Genomic DNA, 23516 nt, shown 5'->3' on the forward strand with positions numbered 1-23516 from the left:
AAAGCAACTACAGCTGAAAGTGCTTTGCCAAAGCCGAAGGGTGATGAGGAGTTAATTCCTCTGTGTAAGGAGGGTTGGTGAAGTATTTACTGCAAAGCGAGGATAAGTGTGGACTGCTGCAGTAAACAACCCCCCAGTAACCAGTAAATGTTAGGAACCATCACTTCTACAGCTATAATCAACAGCGAGCTGAAGAAAGAGGGAGAATAGGGGGAGAAAGAGAGAAAATACTTGTTAAAAAATCAATTACCTCCCTGCTTTTTTTTTTTTCTTGCTCATTTTCAAGATTTATCCAAGCAATTTGTTGTCGAGCTGGTGGAGGACCGAACACTTTGAAACGTGCTTTGTTGTGTTAAACTTTGTAAAAGTAGGCCTTATGATGTGGTGCCAGCATCATGCTATGAAACTGTACCACTGAACTTCTGTTAGCAGCTAGAAGTGTGGCACTCGGACTCTTCCAGCTCCAGCATTTATTCCAAAAATATCCCTATCCTGTCAAAGCTATTACTGCATTTCCTACAACAATTCAGTATGGCCAAAAATTGCAAGTTAAACTCTAATTGGATTCAGGAAACATTAATGTATTAATTTCATTAAAGACTGTATCTCCCTCCTTATATAATTCAGCAGAGTTGAAATGGTTTGAGGATTTATTTTCTTCCTTGTAAACTGAAGTGGTTGATTGCAGCTGAAAGCTGACGTTCTTTCAAACAAACCATTTTTTAGTTCTTCAGATATCTTTACTGTTTTAGCATTCTTTCCAAATGAACAAATGCAGTAACTATTGTTATGCTGCATTGAGAGCGACAGCTGATTCCAAACGGCGTAATTTGTCATGGCAAATTTGAAAGACTAATTTTCTTTCTGAAGCTGACTCAGCTGTCAAAATCTAAGATGATGTTCTTCGTTCTATAATTAATAAGGCTTTTCAAAGGGAAGAAATTTTGTTTAGCTTGATGATTAATTTCTCTGAACAATTAACGTTACCACAATTGCATCAGTAGGTTTGAAGCAAGTTGTGTACTCTCTTTCTCTCAACCTGTGAGATCCCTATCTTGCTCTGCCTTGCTCTGAAGCTTTTCACTGAAATATAATTTTCAATAACATTATTCCTGTAAATAATTCCACTGTAGCACTTCTTGGCCTTATTGAACAAAACAAAGCCAGGGGTGGAATAGGAAATGTTATGTCCAGGCTAAACGCAAAAAAAAATCAACATTGTTTATATACTTCCTCACCCTCCTAAGGAGCTGCTGCAATATGGTTGGGACAGATAAGGTCGTACTTTGCTGTGTGTTGGCAAACAAGTCTCAGCCATTCCTTATGATCGTATAAAAATGTAAGAGCACATAAATGAGTTTTTAGAACTTTTCTTAAGGACCTATTCAAAAAGTTAAGATTGGTACTCTGCTTTTCTCACTTACCTAGCAACAAAATGAAAACAAAGCAAGCAGGGTTTAAATATCACAGAATTATAGGGTTTTGTGGGGAAATCTGGGGATCATCAAGTCCCACCTGCTGCTAAATTAGGTTCTGTACAGCAGGGTTTGTTGAAAGTGTCCAGGTGGATCTTCAGTATGTCCAGAGGAGACTCCACAGCCTCTCAGGGCAGCCTGTCCCAGTGACAGAGAAAGAGCTTCAAAGCAAAGAAGTTCTTTCTCATGTTCCTATGGAACTTCCTGTGTTCCAGTTTGTGCCCATTGCCCCTTTTTCCTTTGCTGGGCACTACTATAAAAAGACTGGCCCTATCCTCTGGACACTTGCCCATTAGCTATTCATAAATCTTGGTAATATCAGAAAGCCTGAACTGAATCAAGTTGGTGTTTGCAAGAAATCCCAAAGAGATTCAGAAAGATGAGGATACAAAATGTATTTGACATGTGCAAACGCAAGCTGTCTATTCACGTGTATGCATGCTGAAAAACTTGTTTTCCCCTTTCTACTCTAGTAGTTTAAGAAGTTATTGGGAGAACTCAACAGTGTGTGGCAAGCCGCTTTGTTCCTGTGATGGTGCTTTGGTGAAGAATTCTATGAGCAGGAGTGAATGAGCAAAAGGATGCCCTGCAAGCTTTCTCCCTGAGCAATGTGAAACTTACACTAAAAACTGCTCCTTGCCCCAAGGCACAACACAGGGCATGAAGTGCAGCTAGGGCTGAGCCGCAGGCAGAATATCAGTGCAGCCTTGAGGCGTGCTGATTCAGAAGTCCAAGGGCACTTATGCAAACTGTTTTTGCAAATATTGACAAAAGCCCAAGTGCAGGAAGTAAGGTCTCATGTATAGAATACACTAGCAAATCTATTCTGAATAGGCAGTAGGGAAATGCCTCTGAGGTCTTATGTACTTCTTCTCCAGCCATTTCTGTGGCCTAAGCAGTATTTTCTCCTGCTGCCAGAAATTAAGATTCAACATACAAATCAAGATTCATTCATAATGGGAGTACTTATAAAGATTTTGAACGCCAAACTGTATGTGCTCCCTCCTTCAATTACAGTTTGTATTATTAATTCCAGTGAAGTAGATCTACTGCCACCACTGCCTGTGGCTGATGGAAGCTGTGTACATCTTGATGAACTGCAGTCCTTATTTTACTGCAGTCTTCCTGGGGTGCTGCGAATAAAAATAGCTTGTAATATTATGCAAACGGATGCGTAGCATTAGGCATGCAGTATCCAGTTAGGAATAATGCTATTTTTTTTATCCTTATTCTTGAAAATTCCCTTGTGACCTTTTTCCTGGTACTGAGAATATTGCTGTATTGTTATGTAGTGTGAAATCTGGACAACTTACACAGTGCTGAGGAAAAGTGATGCTAAAGGACTGGAAGGTATCAAGCAAGAATGAAAATTGCAAGATTAGCACAGCAAAAACCTCTCATTCTCACCAAGAGTTATAAGAGGGTTAGTAGGAAAGGGTCTGTTTTGCAATGGCAATTTTCTCTGTAATATGTATTATAATACTATTGTAATATAGTTTGCCTGTGGACAAGTCAGAAGTTAGGGAGCACAGAAACACATCAGATTAGTGAGTAATAAGAAAAGAAGGGTGTTTTAAAAACTTTCAAATGCTTTCAAGGGGAAAAGCTAGAAGTTAAGCTAGAGGTGTAGAGGGAGTGGAGGAATGCTATTGCAGATTTGTGATAGTTCAGATTTCCCTTTGGCTGGGGGAGATTACTGTTGCCTAGATGTGCTGGTGAGAAACATGACAATGTATCAGAAGTGTGGAGGAGAGCATCCCTAAATACAAAATGGTAGAAATATTATATGACTAAATTTAAAATGATACCCTTCTGCGGTTACTGTTAAAAATATCAAATCTACGTGATGGTAGAAAATAGGTAGAGATACCCAACTTTCTCCTTTAGAAGACTCATTTGGAAACGATGTTAATTTTCATGTAACATTGTCTACAACTGATTTGAGATTATACCACAGAAAATTATCTCCCCAAACCCCACTTGCTAATAAAATACCACAGAAATGAGGTTTGGATTGGAAATAAGACATACTGGGATCTTGTCTCAGCATGATTTGCTTCCTAATCTAAGCAGTTTGATGGAATGAAAGACGTATTAGTTTTATTGTGAAGGTTTCAACATTTTAACATTTATTTCATGTATGTGTAGTATTCTGTAAACCCCAAGCTCTGTCTGCATGCCAACTGCAAACTATTCTTGAGCCATTTCTGTAAAACTTCCTGTGCTCTTACAGTCTCCATCTGGTTGACTCTGAAATTCTGCCTTGGAGCTGCCGTGCTCATTTTGCCAGCAGCACCTGTTTCACTGTGTCAGAAACAAGGGTGCCCAACAAATGTAGAGCAATGGCAGTTGTGGATATGACACAGATTAAGTTAGTGGGTTTGTTTGGTTTGATCTCAAGAACAGGAGGAACACCTGCCTTAAGACAAGTAGAGACTGGTTTCCTGTGACAACAGTATGACTGCTGTGGTTCAAAATCCGCTTTCAAAGGTCGTGTTTGTGCTTTAACTGAAATGTGTGACTGAATTTTATGCTTTGCCAGATAACAATAGTAGTGATGCAAGTGATTCCTTTGGACTCTGTAAGTCAGGAGTAGCGATAACGCTGGGTAGCCATGTGCCAGTGCTCTGTGCTTCTCAGGGTTGAGTAATACTGCTGTTCCCAGTACCTGTGTGAATACCCAGGGGTCCAACAGGGCAGAAATTTGCCACTTCATATCACCCATTGGAGTTGCCTACTTCCAGACTCAACCTTTCTTGAAATAGTGCCTTTCGGGAATGTACTTATGTGCAGAAAGTAAGTGGAGGACCTCAAATTCAGAAGAGGCAAAAGTTAGCTTTTCCCACTCTCCCACTTTTGTTCCCCATCCATGTGCTGCTCGTACCAATGATGAAAGATGTAGGTGCTTAGAGTAAGTTTGAGTTATTGACATTAAACTCTTTAAAAGCACGGACTCCTGCCTGCGACTGATCGTGTTTATACTCATTAAATTAGTGCCAGATTCTCTTGGAGTGACCCTAGGATTTACTGCACTGTTGTTCCTGGGAATGCAGCCATACTCTAGAGATGCAGGTTTTTTTCCTATGACCAAAGCTCAGCATGTGGAGAAGCTAAGACTATACCTGGCCTATGCCAGCTAGCAACTGGTTGCAACAATTTGGCTTTACTACCCCTGTTATTGTACTTCTTCTGTCCCTACATTAACCTTTCCCTGAGTTATACCATCTCTCTGCCAGAAAGTTTTTGCTTTTTTATATATTTAGGTTAGTTCTGTGTTGGGCTGGTGGGTTGAAAAAATTCAAAGCCAGTCTGGGTGAATGTTAGAGCTGACTTACCATGAGGGAGGATAGCAGCAGACAGAAGTTTAATCAGCTTTAGTTGCTGGGAAGTTGCACGCTGAGACAGTGGAGTTGTAGGAAAAACAGTCCAGATACAGATGAAATCATTTGAGGTTTGAAACAGAAACAAGCATTGGTGAGCAACCTGAGAGGACTTCTGAAAGAAAAATGTGGAACACATCAGTTACTTTATATGTGTTCTTTACTCTTGTTTGTCTGTGCCATACTTGGCAGATGGCTCTTGTAAGCTGACCATGCCCATTCTACCCACAGCATAAAAATGTTCCAAACTAAGATATTGAAGGCCAACAAGATGCAAATGTAAGAAAGCTTTTGGAGCAATTCTCACTCTCGTTATCATTGCTGGGAGGAAGTAAGAATTCCTACCTCCTACTTCTGCAGATATATATAGACATACATAATTTTAAAGATGACAACATCCCTTGTTTTGTAAATGCAGATTTACTTGCAGTAGGCCATTGTTCTTGATGTCTGATTGTTCTCTTCAGTGTCCTCACATGAAACTGTTCACAAGTTTGATGTTCACATTTTAGTGAAAGCTCTAAAGATTAAGAGCAATAACTATCAACATGCAAGACTGATGATTAAAATGACATGCACAGCTGAACAATGCACAGCCCTTATGTGACAGCAGCAAAAACTGGTTTCTCAGGTTAACAGGCATGCAAAGGATGAAAAAGTACAAAAAAAAAAACAAACAAAGGTGCAAAGATCTATTGATATATGGGCTGGTCTTCTCACCAAACAAAAGAGTACCATGTCTAATGGCAGCAAAGCAAAAGCTATGAAGTCTAGGCTGTAGCTGCTATGAGGTAGTGAGATCTCAAGAGTGAGCTTGTTGACTGGATGTGAACAACCTTTTTTTTGGAATCCCAGACAAGGACTGGAAATCTTTCTGTCTGCTGTCAGCCATAAGACCAAAAAGGAACCAGGTGTGCCAGAGGACTGGCCCGATCCCATGCCTGTGCACAAAGGCAGCATGGATGGAGCTATGTCTGACTGACTACAAGCAGACTGAGGAGCAATTGACTTAGATGTGTAAGCCTCTGCTTTATCTCTGTATTGCAGCCATAAAGCTCAGTTGCTGTTCACACTCCAGGGAAGCTGCCTGTTTCTGCACCTGCTGAAGGAACAACCCTCTGTGCTGTCTCAGCCCTTCCTCTCAGAACCTGATCCTACTGGGAACAAGTAAGGAGGATAATGGTTAAAGGTGACCATGGGAAAGACTTCCAGAGAGGAAGAGCTGCAGTCCCAGCCTGAATTTGGCCATCCCAAACCCAGGCCAGTGCTCTGCAAAATGCACAAAGCACATTTGTGCTGGTCAAAACACATTCCTGCTGGTCATCACCTGAGTACAGGGCCTCAGTCCTGGGCGCTGTTTTGAGATGCAACCATCAGTCACTTGACTTAAGTTGCATGAATTACTCTAGAAAATAATTCAGACAAAAATGTATTTTCATATATATATTGTGGAAATACAGTGTTAGTCATTCTCAGGGCTGCAGGAAAACCTGCTGGCTTGAGAGGAGAACCTACTGCTTTTGTTAGCGATGACACTGGGTTGAAGCTGTGTTATAGAAAGTCATGCTGCTTTGTAAACAGCAGCCACCTACCTCCAGAGTGGAAGTATATTCGCCTTGAAAATCTGCTAATGCTGAATTGCTGTCAGCTATGTATTGTGGTATGAACCTTCACCTTTTAAAGCACAAATAAATGTGTTACCATAAGGAGTGAAGTGAGTTCCTGGTCACACATTTGATCTATTTTAGTGTCAGTGTTGACCCTGTATTGTTTACCTGCTCTCTTCCAGGATAAGAAGCAGCTATAATTGTTTCTGCTGTTTCCTGTCAAAGTATTGTTCCACAAAAAATTCTGCTCACTGAAAATCAAACCAGTTTTTAATATTATTAGGGCAAAATCATGCTCTAGAGTCCTGGGAACTGGGAAGATGAACTGTATTAAGGGATCGTGTAACACTCAAAAGACTTTCTGGAGACTAAACATTCACCTTTTTTGAGTAGAATCATTTAGATTAAAGAAAGCTGAGAGTCGGGCAACAAAAGCAAATGTGATCTTTCAGTGGGTTCCTCTTTTGGGGCTGGGTACCACAGTGTGTGCACATGGCCAAAATCTGCTAAGGTTCTCATGCTTCAGCTGAAATGAGGAATGTATCCTTTTTAGGGTATGGATGTTGAAAGGCACCTCGAAAACCCCATTGTTTCTACCCAGGGACTGAACTCTTGGAAAGGTTTTGAACAGAGTAGGCTGCTTCTAAGGAAAGGTAACTGCCTTGCCTCGATGAGCCGTTACGTTTGCTTTCTAACTCCTTTATCTCACAGATATTCTGCAAATGATTCTGAACCAAGCCAAGGGTCAAGCTGAATGAAATCAAAGTCACTGAAAATATAGTAAATGAACCACAGTTCGACATAGTCTTACACACAAATTGTGATTTGTACACTGGGATCACCACCTCCAGCTGCCCAGCTGAGATAAAAGTGTACTTCTGAAACTCTCTAAAGGATAGAAGGGGATGAACGGCTCAGTTAAAGCCGGACAGGAAAAGGAACACACAAAAGGAAAAAAATAAACAGGGGCAAAGGATATAATGTAAAGCAATGAGCAACTGACCTTGGTGTACTGTAGCTATTCAGCTTCTTATTTCCTGTTTAATTCTGCAGCAAGCTCCAGACATTGAATATTTTCTAATCTAAATCAAGGGCTATGGTTTGTTTTGTCAAATAATTATACACAAAGCAGATGTTCTTGCAAAAATGTGCATTCAGAAAATGCCTTTCATTTCATTAACCACAGCATTTTGGAAGATATTACAGAAACTAAGCAAAGATATCCTGTTTTTTCAAGACATAAGGTTACAGAAGATGCCTTCACTGCTCAGAGTTGGTTTTTGTTTTTTTTCAATCTCCGAGTTAAGGCACAATTTTTGAAGAAGTATGTTACAAAGCAATTTTACAGATATGGAGCTAAAGGAGCCTGGCTGTCAGCATCTCTTTCTTTCAGTGCTGACACATGTTTCTGTCTCTCCTGTCCTGGCTGCACACCTTATGTCCTAGGACATCAAGATCCTGTTCTGCACTGGGAGGAGTGAGAGGGAAAGAGTGCAGGGCTCGTTCCAAATCCTAGCAAAAAACATCCAGCAAAATGAGGTAATAAAGTAGCTGTTACAGTACAACATAATCAAAATGGTGGTTGCCAGCTCCACAGATAAAATGTCTGCACAGCTCCCAAAGACTCTTGCCACTTGGATAGCATTTTCCTAAACTGGTGGGTGGATTGAGAATGTTTTGGGAAGCAGGAAGAGACAGATAGATAAATACAAATACACAGCCTAGCCGTGTTAACCTCTATTTTCTTCAGAAGCTGGATAAAAACGAAACTAGCATGTTAAAAACAGAAAAACAAATTTGGCACTAAAAAGATAGTAGGCAGAATGACTTCCACAGAACAACACCAGACACCTTCAAAAGCTTTATGCCCTGGGGCTTCAGTTATGTCATAATCTTTATTTGCCAGCTCACAAATGTGAGTCTCAGCTGTAACTTTTCTGACAGCAGCTATATTTAAAATGAAAACCATGGGTTTGCACTGAGGAGTCTTGCTCATAAGTTCAGGGAGCAGTGAGACATTGTGACTTATGGTCATCCTGACTTCATTCTCTGTTTCTAAACATTAATTATTGGCTGTAATATCTTACTTTGTTTACTCTGTATCTTATCTCAGAACTTCATCCTTCAGCCCTTAATCGTGTTGTAATCCTTGTTTTCAATAAGATTGATTGCAAGAAGGAGGATTATTTGTGTAAATAAATTATTAACTGGAAATCATGTGTACAAGTCCCCACAAGTAGCCTACTCAGCTATTCTTGACTCCAGAAATAATTAGTTATTTGCTAGAGGCCTGATCCAGCATCAGTGGATATCAGTGGATATTTGTTGGCTTCAATATGCTTTAGTTTGGGCTTTTGTACTGTGCTTTCTTGTCCGTTGAGACCTGGTAATGACTCTCACATTGAATGCCTCCATCCTGGAGGACAAGGGACACATGGGGAGAAAGAGCCTCCTGCTCTTCCCAGCTCAGCAAAAGCCTACACGGACAGCCCCATAGAGCAGCATCTGAACTCTTCCCCAGAAAGCAATTTAAGGGGTGAAATCACAGCCTTTGAATCATTTGTTCAGTACTACAGAAGGCTTGTGGCCAGCTGGTTCCAATGGTACTTTGCTGTCCTGTAGAGGCAGTGGCCATCAGTTCAAAGGTCTGCTAACCAGGCCTGGTATCACTGATGTGCAGAAACTTCAGGTGAATATATTTCTTTAGTAGCAGGGTTTACAAAATGAATGCTGGCGATCACAGAGCTTTCCCATCACTGACTTTGGACAAAACCTCACTCCTACTCCAGCCTTGCTGAGCAGAAACTAAGCACAACCTGCTCTGAGTCTACCAAAGAGAAAGCCTTGTGTACCTTGCATTGATAAGTTGTGTACACTGGGGGCAAAGCCTTCAGTCCTGTCTCTTCCATATCGTGCTGACCCATTTCTTTCTTCTCTTTCCTGCAGGAAGACAGCTGTGCCACATGTCACCTGGAGCCAGACCCATTCAAGAGGAGAGCTGCTTGATGAAGGAAGACATAGAAAGGAAGGGAGAGCAAAATGAGGTGAATCTTGCCAGATTATTCAGTACCCTGGGCTCTCTCCAGTGTTTATATGGGTTAAAGCATCAATTCTTCATCAGTCCTAGGCAATAGCTGGACACAGTCCTGGCAGGCAGCTCTGGGTTGCCTTGTTTGAGCAGGGAGGTTGTACCACATGAGCTTCAGAGGTCATTGCTACCTCAACCATACTGCACTTCTGTGATTCTCCCATCTCTGAGATGGCTGGTGGAGATTTTTCTTTACAGAGAAAAACTTTCAGCTGTTTCATCAAGCCAGATACATGGTTGTTTTTTTTTTTTTTTCCATCTGTGCCCACAGTGCCAGCTGGGAATGTGTTTAGAAAGTGAGAACACATGGGAGACATGGAGTAGTTCCACTACATGAGCTCCCATCTTTTATGCAGTTACTTGAGGAGGTGGTACCAATCCTGGAGACAGTAAGCAGAAATAGAAATAAACTTCAGAACGTGGTTCAAACACCACAAGGGTGTGGAAAAGCAGACACATGACCCCACTTTCATAGAACGCAAGGGTTTAAAAAAAGCTGCTCCTAGATTTAACACTGGCATAAGCCACATTATTGACAATCAATATAGAAAATGGAAACAAAATATTTCTTTTTAGATCTCAACTATTTTCTGCCATTTGCGTGCTTGATGCCTCAGCTTGCATACAGATAAGCTGGTTTATGAACAGAGTAGCATCACTTCCATTGCAACTGACTATTCAAAGGACAAGAGGAAGTAATTATCATTGTTTACATCAGCCATTGCCTTGCAACTGTTGTGTTAAGAGAACGTGTCCTAGGATAATCAGTGTTTTGTAACTGTATTTTCCTTGTGAAATGCCTGATCTTAGTGTCTCCTGTTTTTTGTGGTGTGATGAAGTCTAGCACATAGTCAAAATCTTAAAGCTAGAAAATAACTTTGGTAGAGCTGAGAGTTTGATGAGAAACTGGAAGAATCTATTGTTGTCTTTAGTCGTATTTGTATTGCAATGAATAGACACGGCTTTATTATTTTCTCAGGCAAAATGCCACAGCATATTTTGAATTACTAAATTATCTAACACTATAACAGGATCTTGGACAAGGATAGCAAAGGAAGCATGGGGTATGAAGGTTGGTTGATAAGGGAGGTCCAGAGAACACTGATAGAATGTTCTTCCGACAGAAGAAGCAGTTTTTCTGGACTAGTTTAAAAAAAGGTCATACAATTGATCTTTCCACCCATGGTGAATGAGCATTTTCTTCATTTGTTGAAGTACTGAACAGCAGTTAATTCTGATTTTGTAATGTATAAAGGATAACTTGGGGAAAATCTCTGGAAAAAGAAATCACGTGTTTCAGATTACATATTACACTTTTGTTTGGTAGATTAAGAATTGCAAATTAAGTCAGATTCTCAAGGTAATATCTTCTACCTTTCATCCTGGAGCAAAATGAGATCATTTTAAATCCAAGAGCTGTGTCACAGCTCATATACTCTGTACCAATTTAAGGATGAGCAGAAGTGCAAGTCATGCCCCATCTTTCAACATAAAATATGTACATTGTTTGCCATGATAGCACCATAAAAGAGCATGCTGTTAAGAACTTCTGTGCTAGTTGCATTCTTTTCATCACAGTTTTACTCTTTTTATCCTGTGGTCAAGCCTGTTATACCTCTTGGCTGCCCCGTCCTTCCAGAACAAGGATGTAGGTAAGTATAACAACCTCTCAAAGAACCAAACATTAAAAGGTAAAAGGAAAGCTGACTTGGCAACTCTGGCAGGTTTTAGACTCCAACTGTGGTCATCACTTCCAGACCTCAAACACTGCTTCATAAATGCTTCATATCCCTGTGAATAGTGCCTCTTACAGATACAGGTGAAGAACTAAGAGAATGGTACTTGATTCCAGGACTCAAGTGTACTATTAGCACAAAAAGCTTGCATTCAAAGGCCAAGAGCAATCTGGTGACACACAGCCAAGTTCCTTCAACTGCAGGGAAGTGGTGCTGATGGCCAACCAAAGGCAAATCTAAACCTTTTATCTCCATTTCATCTACTTCCCATAGTGTTTCTAAGTTTACCTACCATGACAGTTACTTTGATTGATTTTACAGTTCTTCTTCATATATCCCAACCAGTCATTTTTTAAAAACCCCACCCAGGATATAATCAACTTTCTATTGACAGGCTTGTAATGAGCAAATCAACATCACAGCTTTTTGGGGGGCCATTTGAATGACAGAGACACATCTCAAAACAGGAAGCAGATTCCTGCGTAAGTGCTGCTTAATAGAAATTGCTATGTCAACATTGTCAATATCAGGTAGGCGTTAACTTAATATGATAACAACTGTGAGCGATAAGAATCTCGGGCACACCTGCAGTGGCCTGCTTTGGATGACCAGCAATCCTCATGAGAAACCGTGCCCTGGGTTCCTGGAAGCTGATCTTGAAAGTTTTGATATGTTTGCCAGATAACAAAGATGACTGTATATCTTAAAACCTTTTGTATGCTCTTATTACTGCCCCAAGCTAGAGAGCAAAGACTGCAAACCCGGGACAGACAACTTCATTTGAGGGATGTGCAACACCTCATGATGAATTAAATGGTTCTCTTTGTTTTCCATCCAAACTTTAGCCCTATTCCTGTTGAACTGGCATAAAATCCTGCAGCTTCTAACATGGACCAGAACCAGTATCAAAAATGTTGGTGCTTTATACAGGCTTTGCCATGAAACTGTCTTGCAGGAAGTACTGCTTTCTGATAGATTTCCCAGGGTGGCCTATACAGTTCCCAAAGTGAAAGAAACAGTCCCTACAGCAAAGATCTTATTCCAGAAAACAATTAATTGCATTTGTTTATTGTAGAGGTAATTACAGGACCTGGTCTTGCAGTCAATTGTACAAAATGAGGAAGGGCATAGATGAAGACTAAGGCTGAAGAGGCCAAAGTTTATACAAGAGGAACAAAATAAATTAACACAAATCCCAAACCCTTAGTTTGCTTTTGCTGTCTGTCTACACTTCTTCAGAATTCAGCTCCAGATCTAAAATTGTGATCTTTTATTTTCTTAGATATTTTGAATCTGTGGATGGGGTTCAGGTGCTCAGTCTAAGCCCACTGACAAACTCAAGAACCACTTTGTTGTGTTCCCACCACACATAACAAAAGTAGCTAGATTGATAGATTTTGCTGTCCTGGTGGGTGATTTTGTAAAGTATGAAATCTCTGTCCCTGAGAAACAGCTGCTAGCTATTTTCACCTCATCGTTGCAGAGCAAGGGAGGGATGACAGCCTGGTTGGCAATGTCAGGAGAGGAACTGGAACACAGACCCAGGTCAGTGCTGTTCAAACCATTGGATATACATGTACTATCCACAAATTCAGGGAAGCTGTGACTTTTTTCTTGACCAAGAAATAGTTTTCTGAAGTCATGTAGTTACTTTATACCTCGCAGGAAAAAGAGCCTCAAGCTGGCAGTGATGCCACCAGGAGCACCACTTTTCTCCCAAAGACAGCACAGAGCACGAGCATTATCTTTCCCAGAAGGAAAAGGGATGCTCTGAGGAGTGAGATTTGTTCCACTGCACATAGCAGCCATCTACAGCCAGGCATCTCTTTTATCTTCCCTTCCTTGCCAAGGAAGGAGAAAGGGTTATCCTGAGATATTTATATGTTTCCTTTAGGATGTAATAAACAACAGAAGCACTTGTTTCCTTCTACTGACTGAATATCTGCTCAGATTTGTTCCAAAAGCCTGTGCAGTTGGCATAGTCTCTATTATTCCTTGAACCCAAATCCAAACTCATTGCACTGCTATATGAGTTTGAGAACACTTGTGAGAACAGAGAAAGGCCTTCTCTTACACAAAACTCCCAAGCCAAGATTGAATTCAAACTTCTCCAAGGTCACCTATGGCCTTGCAAGGTGCTCAGGGAGGCAGTTTTCAGCAGGAAGGCTGAAAGAAACCAGTCTCTGTTTTAAGGAGATTATTTTCACTAAAGATTTGAAGCAGATGTGCAGCCAAGGGTGAAACCAAGGCCTGTGTTCCTATGACTTGTTTACCTTCAGGATACCTAGGCAGAACATACAGGATCTTTGCTTCTAGCTGTAGCAGAGCAGGTGAGCCTGAAGACATAATAATCCATAAATAATTTATTCCCCAGAAGAGTAATTGCAAGCAATTATTTTTTATTTTTTATCTTTGCTGCAAAGTAGGAGCCTAATACTGGTGCTGATTTTAATTAACTAGCCAATGGGAAGCAGGATGCACTGGTGAGAGAATTCATGCAGAAGTTAATTAATGCTCTGACCTAGTTTAAAGTGTTGCTTAAGTGAAAGCTGGGGGGAAGTTGGCATGAACCAGTTACAGATCTTTTAGCTCCAGTAATCTGTATTACTGGTCAGTTAATGAGGCTATCCTTAAGTGCAAAGTCCTCCCATGTGATCCACCAGCACTAAAATTAGCATCCTAGAAGTGAATCAACACACAAGAAATAAGGAAGTAATTTCTAAGGCAAACATAATTCCTTCTTCACGAGCACACTAGAGTTAGAATAGGAATAAGCCCTTCTTGCTCAAGCTGAGCACCAGGTTTATGTCTGTGCTGATCTCAGGGCAGGTGCTGGCTGGCATGGGTCCTGCTGCCTGCCCAGGAAGCAGATCTGCACTGCGTCAGACTGCAATAGCAGAGCTCTGCTCCTTAGCTCAGTGCTACTTGTGAGACCTGTATTCATGCAGGACAGCATCTTATACGCTGTGGAAAAGGAGCTGAGTTTACAGAAGCATCCTGATGATAACTCATTATCTCTGTAACTCTCTTTGGGTTTCTTCTTTTTGTTATTCCCAGACCTGTTTTAATCATACATACCTCAGATAAATAATTTTCATGCTGATTTACTTTTTCATTACTAAAAATAAAACAGTTTGGGAATTTATTTAATCTTTTTCTATTTGAAAAATGGAAGCTTATTTGTCCTATTGATCATTCATAAATTCTTCATATGAAAGAAGATTTCTCCTTATCTCCAAAAACCACGACCCTCTGTGGCTCCCACTTTGGGTGCACAGCTATTTATAACTGCCAAATAACTTTTGCAAACCGGTGTCAATGAATGCAGGACATTAAGGTCGTATGAATAAATACACTGTAGGAGAAAGGAAATTTTAGTTCATTCTGATTTTACAGGAGGGATCTGAAGCACGAGGACATTAAAGTACTTCATCAAGGTCATGCTAGTACAGAGCCAAGCAGTCCCATCCTTTGCCCATTCCTCAGCACCACATTGTCTTTCTTGCAGCTGAAGGGAAGGCTGGCAAAGCGCAGTTGGAAGGGAACCGACAGGCATAACTGCAAAATTAGTGTACCTGGTTAACTACAGTCTTAGAAGAATCTTTTCCTTTTTACAAACAACTTAATCAGGGTGGTTGGGAGTCAGATCCTGAACTCAAGGTTTGTGAACATTGACTCACTGACCGAAAAATGTTATCAGGCAGCTAAGAATCACATCCTTGCTTAGGTCACTCCATAGCTAAGCAATGTCTTATACATTATGCTAGTGGAGCCTCACAGCCTTTTCTAAAGCTAGACAGCAGTCCCAGACTGGAAATGAACCTTAATATATTTCTGAAGCCTATTAAAATCTTTGTGCTGGAGAAACATTTAGTGTCATTTTTCTCCTTTTTTATTTACATGCATAATGCTTTTTTAATAAGGCATGTTGTCTTGTTGGCATTCAAACCAAAAGAAGACTGAAAAGCATTAATAAATTGTGGCCCTGTCTGTAGTGCATGACTTGGGAATGGGTGGAATTTCTAAAATTCAGTTCTAGTTGTTCTGATAGCTGGCAGCTGCCCTCAGAGTAGGCATTGTATCTGCCAAGGCATGGTCTTGTTGGGCATATTTTCTTTTCAGGGAAGATCTTGCTGTTGCAACCAGCCTCACAGCAAGACACACCTCACCTGCTAGGTAGACAAGAATGCATCTGAGATGTCTTCTCCTTAGGGCTGCTGATGCTCTTCTTTGCATACCTCATATTTCCTCTTGCCTGCATACTTTGCACATTAGTCCTGCTTTCTCAAGAAAGGCATCCCATGAGCTCTGTCTCTAAAGCCAGGAATCACTAACCGATGGCATCCACTGGGGAGCAATACTCTCCTTGCCTCTTCCACAAGTGCTTAGCAAACTCTGGGTTTTTACTCCATCGTGCTGGTTGGTGCTGAACTCCATAATGGTCTCCTTTGACATGCCTTCCACCAGATTCCTATGAATATAGATGAGCTGAGCTGGACCTGGGCAGAGATGTTCTTCAGTGAGAGGTGTTCTTCAGCTTCTTATCTTTATTACATACTTTTTATTTTTTGTTTACTAGGTGATGATCAATGCAAATAAAAGCTACCTCCCACCTGCCCCATCTGTGAATGATGTGGGAGAACTGAGTAAGCAGCTTTTAAGAGATTCCTAGGAGAGGACGTTGCACTTGGCTCCCTAACCCACGGTATGTAGTCTCTTGGCTCTGTCTGTACACACCCACTTGCATGGATACTAAGTGGCTTGTTAGCAAATACAGTGACTACAACTGAAAGGTGCCAGATGTCTGCAAGAATACAGGAGGATGTTGGTGACCTTCTTAGTGAAGAATGTCTCATCCTTGGTGCCAGCAACAAAGTCCTAGCATGACCAGGAGACAAAAGAACCACATAATAGTAGATTTCATCCTCTTGGAAGGCACTTAAAACGATGACAGAGCCAAGCTCTTCTCAGAGACAAATTCTTCTCAGTGGTGGCGGATGGTGTAACAAGAAGTAAAAGCCACATGCTGAAGCTCAGTTTGGATGCTGTGGAAAAAACTTCCTCCTGGGAGGATGTGCAGCCCTGGGGCAGGTCACCAGGGAGTCAGTTTCTGGAGGTGTTTAAAGAATTTGCTAGACAGAGCTGTAGCTGACCTGATTTGGCACTGGCAATCACTCTCCTCTGAGCAGGATTTTGGAGATCCCTTCCAGAGGTCCTTTCCAACCAAGTACTCATCTGATTACAACAGTTTAGAAGATAAATCTTGCTTGTTGGCGTGTTCTGCAGGAAGATGTAGGATAGAGCCTCTGGATTTCCAAATATCAAGTCTGACAAGCCTGTGCAATGGGAGGAGTGGAGGAAGAAAGAACCCTGACAGTAGCAGGTACCAGTTGCTCCTGGAGGACTAGCTTGCTGTTTCAGCAGCCAGTAACCTCTCTGGCTTTTCTCTGGGCATGGGTCAGCTGCAAGAATGGGTCTAAGCTCTGAGAACACCCCTTGTAGTCTGGGTTGTGCTATTGCTAAGAGCAGACAAATGAGATATTTGGCCCCTGTCATGAATAGAGGAGATGCAGAGGAGGAAAAGAGCTGTAGAATGTAATGGCTGGTGAACCCAACTTTCTGTATCAGTAAAAATGAATGCACAAGTTCAAACATTGATTAAAACCAATCATATGACTTTTACCCTTCTTGTCCAAGCCTGTCCGATATCTATGCACGTGTACTGGCTTAAAGGCTATACTAACATGTAATGTATTAATCTCTCTTACTAGTTAGTGCTAATGACTGCAATTGTTCAGAGGTCGTATTACTAATAGGGATGGTATTGCATTTCTGGAGGTACACAACATGTTATCCAGGGCCTATTCTTGGCTTAATTTTGTCCAAAAGTTCTATTAAAATGTATTTTTTGAAAACAGCTGTAATACAATATCATTACAGATGGTTAGTCTATTTGGCATTCAGTATCAGCCATTTTGGCCAAGCACAGAGGGCACATCTGGCTGTGCTCTGTTCCCTATTGAAGAGTTTGCCTTCCAGTGACACAGTGATTCCAAGTAATGCTGGTCTTGGACAGAATGCTGGAGCTGATAGAGACAAACGTGAGGATACAGCCCTCCTCCAGCACATTGTGTTAACCCGACCCTCATTTAAAACTAGAGTGGCTGGTTCACTGGATCAGTCCATCAGGTCTCTTCTTCCTTTTGACTCTGTGACTCAAGTTTTCTTTCTGTGCTGAGTAAAGATGGCTCGGAGACCAGCACCAATCCTGGTATCGCAATACCTGTCAGTGGATGAGAAGTACACACACCTCCATGTGTTTCACAGGAGCTTTCAGTGATGGGGGATTCCACCCCCTAAGCATTAGACCTCCTACTTAAAAAAAAAAAAAAAAAAAAAACCTGAAAATTAGGTTTTTGCTGCCCCCCCCAGTTTTCACTAAAATTATTTAGGTACGTATGAAGACATGACCGATTGCTACCTGGAGAGTGGCTGTCTTCTTTCTGCTTCCATTAGGATTAAACTTTGCTTTGAGTGATGTGCTCCCACTAACATAGGTGGTGGTCTCTTACACAGAAGGCCTTTTTTAAGGGGCATGGGAAGTTGTAAATAGAGCTTTCATTCATTTCTGAAGCCTTCTTTATACTGAAGCCCATGAATCATGCCAGCTGATGCCAGCTCGAGTGCTGATGGCCAAAGGCATTAGTGTTCCACTTACAGCTCTGCAGAGAAGTCCCATAGATTTTTAAGCTTTATCCCATTATCACCAGTTTTCACAACACTTTAGGTGGACTTGGTATTTATGTGGATACAGAGGATAGGTAGGGTTTCTATTCCTACTGTCTCTTCTGATCCAGCCAGTCTCAGATTTTGAACCTAATCTGGCAGTTTTAACCATGGTTCATAGACTTTTGGATGCTCTACTTAGGCAGGACTTCTAAAGGGAATATTTTTCCCACTGTCTCCCTGTACTAATAGGAAATTTTCAGTAGGGATATTCCATACATGTTTTGCATTTTTCTGCTGCTTTGTGTCTGTTTTAGTTGCCTTTCAGTCTTCAGTAGTTCGAGTTTGTGATTAGATTCTCATTTAACATCGTTTGCTATGGAAACTTGTAGTACTGCCAGGGAACTGCTAAACAAATGCCAATGCAGAGTTTAAGAGTGGGAGGGAAGCATCATGAGCCATGATGTTTATGAGAAAAGTGGAAGGTGGAATTCCTTTCACATAAAACCAAAACCCTGTATCAACACTTTCATTATATAAAATTTCCCGCCCAAATCTTTCTCAGGTTTATCTCCCTTTGCACTTTTGTTCCCATAAATATCTAAACAATTGCCCTAATTTATCCAAGAAACAAGGAGGTTTTCTAAGGGAATAATGAGAATATCATGAGGACACAATGCTTGCTTTGCAAATGCTATCCTCTTCATGAAAAATTGGTGGATGGGGCCTGGAAGGTAGCAGAGTAAGTGAAGGAAGGAAGCACTGCCAGTGCAACTTGCAAGAACCACGTAACTGCCTTAATTTCTGTAAAATGAAACACGCTGTGCTCTAAAGTGACAAGCTTAATTTCCTAGTGATGGGAAATCGCTCTTATTTTGTAGCTCCAGCTTGTCCTGATGGTGCATTGCTATTAAAATGATGTGAGTCATGACAACTGCAGCTCTGTGGAGATCCAGGTCTGGTGCCTAGCCTCCATGTTTGTGCATGGCACACACCTGCTGAGCATTGCTGGGGAGCTGTGGGGCCTGATGTGAGGCAACACAGTAACGATGGGAGGAGGGGCCGTCCAAGGAAGCAGCTATTCGTTAGTGACAGATCCCACAAAAATGTTAAGTATAACATTGCATCAATTACTGATGTAACAGGAAACTTGGAAAATACCCGCCTAATGGTTGTAAGTCACAGCTATATGTGTCCTGGCTGTAACAGCTCTGACGCTTAACCTACTGTAGTGTCATATTGGCCTGCTTTGTGAACAATATTGTGACACTAGAAAAGAAAATCACAGACTTTCATGTGGACGAAGTAGGAACTGGCTGAGCTCTCCCAGCTTCAAGTGACTTGTACTGATGTGTGTATTAGAACTCCGCCTTGAGAAGTAAATGAGCACTTGTCACTGTAGGATAAATGGAAAAAGAAAGGTACATTGGCTCTAGTAATAAGAAACCACAGCATGAGTAAAAATGGTTACTGCGTGGAAACCATTTAAGCATTTGCTGTCTGCATTAAAAATATGATGAATCTAAACTTTGTTTAAAAACAAGTTTCAGCAGTAATCTGGAGGCCTAAGTGAAGTTAGGTCAGTCTGTTAAGTTACTGATTAGTTCCTTGTTGGTCTTCAAAAATGCATTGCAGGTATCTTGGCTTACTTGCCAGTGCTGGTACTGCCATTTTAGAATGAACTCTTGGCTTAAAGCTTTCAGAGTTGTGGCAACAACTGTGATGGGCAGTGTCTCCCTTTTCATGCTGAGCCCTGGGTAACTTGGGCCAGAAAAACAAGACCTATAGTTCTTCTGCATTATGACCAAGGCTTTATTTTTTCTTTTTGGTAGTTTTTTAGAGAAATTCATTATTAATGCTGTAATCATGCATTAGGAGACTGCTTTTCACACTTGAGCAGATTATCAAAAAGCTGCTAAGCATACCTTTCTCAGGTTGGACATATATACCTCATACATATGAATTCTATTTGTAGAAGTTCATCTACTCTAATAGCCACTTGAAAAACTGCAGACATTCCTTTTAAATGTTTGCCTTCTAAAACTTCAGCATTTCTTTTCAGTTCAGTCATCCTTAGTGTTGGGAACATTTGGCTTTGATGCCATGGGTGGGGTCTTAAAGCCTTGCAGTGCAAAGCCACAATGACCGGCAGTGTGGTTTGGACTCTTTGGTATTCACAGGCAGGAGTTTGGTCCGGAAAAGGCAGATGGCTGCTGCTCCCTATGAAGGGAGGTTTGTGTGAAACTGAGCATGTGGGATTTCAGAGGTTTTCTCTGTGAGGAGGATAAAACTCTATTGAGATCCTGATGGAGTTTTGTGAGCAGGGTTTTCCCTGCTCCTCATTCCCCTGCTTTTTCAGGGGAGATTCCAGTTGAAAGTACAAGAGGAATATCTGCCTGTATGTCAGCATAACATAGCCCTGAGGCACAAGCCAAATTCCATCTACTGCAGGCCTGGTTTAAAAAGTGCTGAGAGGCCAAGATTCTGCATTGCATCACCTCACTGTGCTGAAAAGATGTCTCTACCTGTTTCCAGAAAGAGAGAGCTGGTGACTGAGTCACTGCAGCTTTGATTTTTATTAATTATTTTTATTTTATTTTATTTTAGATATTTGTTACCATGTCTGCCCAGGTCTAACCCTGACTGTGATCCAGATAATTAGAGTATGAACTGGAGCAACATGACCTCAGATGCAGCAGTGTTCACTACTGAGGAAAAGGAGCATCAAAAACTTCAGAGTAGGTATACAGTAGGCATTAAGCAATCTCTTAAAAACAGCTAATCTAAAAATAACAGAGATTAGGGAGGGAGCTCTCCCTCAAAGCAGTTAAGGAGCTTATGTCTGGAAACTAAGAACAAAGAACAGGGGTATGTGTCTGCTCTTTACCTTTGGTTTTAGGTCATAAATAAGGCCAGAGGACAGGGCCTCTTCTCTGCTTATCCACCAAGCCTAAGGCAGTCTTAGTTTGATGCTGACCCAGGAATTTGGTGCTTTGCTGGATGTGAGGAATTCAAGGCCTTCTCCAGCTGACTCAGAAGCAGGGTGTGGAAAACTGCACTCCAATAGGACAGAGAAGAGTCGTGCTGGGCTCTCCTGCACCAGGCCAAGTCCAATTCTTTCTTCTTTCTTCTCCTGACCGTTCTCAGCACTGGGAGTGGAAAAGCAGGCAAAACTCTGTGCTTCAAGGGATACTCACAACAGGGCATGGACAAGATGGGAGTGCAAGTGGAGAGCTGGGTCTGCCTAAGCAGCAGTGGGTATTTATCAGCTCTGGAAATTGCACAGTTCTTCCTGTTGATGTGCCTGCAAACACTTAGATGGTGGCCTCTCAGTATTAACTGGAGGTCAAGAATAATTGCTACTAGGTGGACATCAGAAATACTAGCATAAAGCCAGCAACAAGGGTCCAATCTCTCTTTCTATAAAGAAAAAACATTTTTTGGCTCAAATCTTTTGTACTAGTGGGGCATTTAGGTGCTGTGAGTGTTGAAGCAGCAGGTAGGCATGATAGCTTTGTGTTCCTTCTGAGGTGGTCATGTAGATTTATTGCATGATAACATGGCTCAGAGTTGGTGACACAAGATCAGGGTAGCTCAGGTGAACACTTGCAAGCAAGTACAAAGGTGCTACAGACAGAGGGGAAGATCAGTTTATGCACTAATGTGTTGCTGTTTGGCTTTCCTCTCTGTCTCCAGGCTGGGGGAGAATTTCCACTGTGCTTCCATGTGGTTCTGCTTGTAGCTTCAAAGAGGAAGGCACAAAACCATTTACTGCTGAATAGCCTAAGGCGAAAAGGCAGCAATGAATAAAAGTCTTTCCTTTAGTGATAACTGACCCAGCCTCCCAGATAAGTCAGGACTGTGGGAGCATTTCACAGCTCTGGCTCTGAATAACACAGAAGGAACCCTGCCTTGACCAGGTAGAGCAGTGGAAAAGAACTAACAGTGCTTGGAACATTTTTATGGCACTTTCTATCAGCAGCACATCTCCAGCTCTTCAGTGCCCCTTTCATGCAGGGAACTGATGTGCACCTGGCTTTAATCCTTTAGCTGGGACTAAGCACTTGAAGCTGGACTTCAAATGCTAGAAGTGAACACGTCATGAATGGACCTTAGAAAAGACCTTGGCAGCCATAACCTCATAAAAATCACAGGAGAATGACAGTGTAACTACTCCAAAAGAGCCATCACCCAAACAGTTGAGATGACAGGTAATAAAACTGTTGTCTCAAATCAAAATGCACTGAACCAGATTAGTCTGGAGCCTCCATCATGAAGAGCATCATAAAGATGCTCTCCAAGAATAGATGGGTATAATTAATACAGAAGCCCTTGTCAATCTTATGTCTTATGAATGAGACCCTCAGTTAATTAAAATAAAATAATATGCAGACAGCTGCAAAACCTAGTTAGAAATTCCCCAGAGCAATACACTGGAGAGAATTGCCAGGGCAGACAATGCTGTGCATAAGTAGAGGGCAATTTCTTCCAGCACTCTGGCTTTGATTTCTCTCTATTCCCATCACCCCTCTTCCATGAAAGCAGCCATTTAGAGGAAAGACATGACTTTTTTCTTTACTTTTAGCCTATTTTCCAAGGGAAAGAAAGCCAATGTGTTTGTGCTGATCTCGAGTTACTTTTGAACTCTGATCTAACCTGATAAACAGGTAACGGTCTTGGAGCTAATGTGCTTGCTGTAACAAAACTCCACTACTAGACAGAGGAGAGACCTTACAAATGTACATGTCCAGTGAAGATGGCTCAGCTTCTGAGCATAAGAAGACTCAGAGTGAAGTGCTGTGAATGCTGCTGTTGACACTTCTGCTTGGTCCTCCCTAATACATCAGGCACTGGAAAATCCAGGCAAGAAGCCAACTCTTATTTCCTGTGCTCCTGGGACTATTTACTTCAAATCACGCTGGAAGTATCTTTTGGAGATTCCCTGGAGACCTGAAGGCATGAGAACATGACAAATCTTTGGAGGATATTTATGTGAATAGACATATGTAGGTCCATTTGTAACAGTTTCTCTCCAGAGTCCAGGGAGTTCTCTGGAAATTCTGGATCTGGAAATTCAGACACACACTTATGCCAGCGTAATTGCAGTCCTATTGCTGACTGCTGTGTATTGTAAGGTTTAGAGAATCTAAGAAGAGACTGGAATTCACTAGGTTCATAGAGTTAAAATGAGAGTGAAATAGGATAAACATCAGATCACTGATGCTTAAAGGGTTATTTTGCCCCAGATAGAAAACGAAAGATGAGCCTAGGTAAAATCTGTTACTCCAAGTGTATCTGCTCTTCCCACTTTCCTCTATCACAGCTACAAAGTGCAGATTGCCACCAGACAGCAGCTGCACCACAGGCACCAAGGAGCAATTAGAATGTACAAAAGCCCTGGGAACAGGAATGCAAGGGAAGAGCGTGGGTGCTGAGACTAATACAGAAATACGTTTCTGGAGGGGGAACCTGGAAGAAGCAAATAAATGCTAGTTAACACAGAC

The 23516-nt window shown here is 41.5% G+C and overlaps 1 protein-coding gene across 13 annotated transcripts in view; it reads left to right on the forward strand.

Annotated features, from left to right (window-relative positions):
* Positions 1-23516, forward strand: part of SHLD1 (shieldin complex subunit 1) — a 67355-nt gene that overhangs the window by 1442 nt on the left and 42397 nt on the right. Inside the window, exons 1-6 of one of the 13 annotated variants that reach the window (XM_090134965.1) lie at positions 107-6022; positions 7016-7115; positions 9409-9506; positions 11156-11202; positions 15866-15991; positions 20620-20750. In XM_090134965.1, the coding sequence (XP_089991091.1) occupies positions 7019-7115; positions 9409-9506; positions 11156-11202; positions 15866-15869 (246 nt within the window). In that variant the 5' untranslated portion in view covers positions 107-6022; positions 7016-7018 and the 3' untranslated portion in view covers positions 15870-15991; positions 20620-20750. Of the gene's footprint in view, positions 1-106; positions 6023-7015; positions 7116-7734; positions 8002-9408; positions 9507-11155; positions 11203-15865; positions 15992-16020; positions 16670-20619; positions 20751-23516 lie in introns of those variants that run through there. The other 12 variants (XM_090134948.1, XM_090134950.1, XM_090134951.1 and 9 more) reach the window with 12 other exon arrangements.

The sequence above is a fragment of the Phasianus colchicus genome, chromosome 2, assembly GCF_987193195.1.
Source record: "Phasianus colchicus chromosome 2, bPhaCol1.hap1.1, whole genome shotgun sequence".
Taxonomy (NCBI): Eukaryota; Metazoa; Chordata; class Aves; order Galliformes; family Phasianidae; genus Phasianus; species Phasianus colchicus.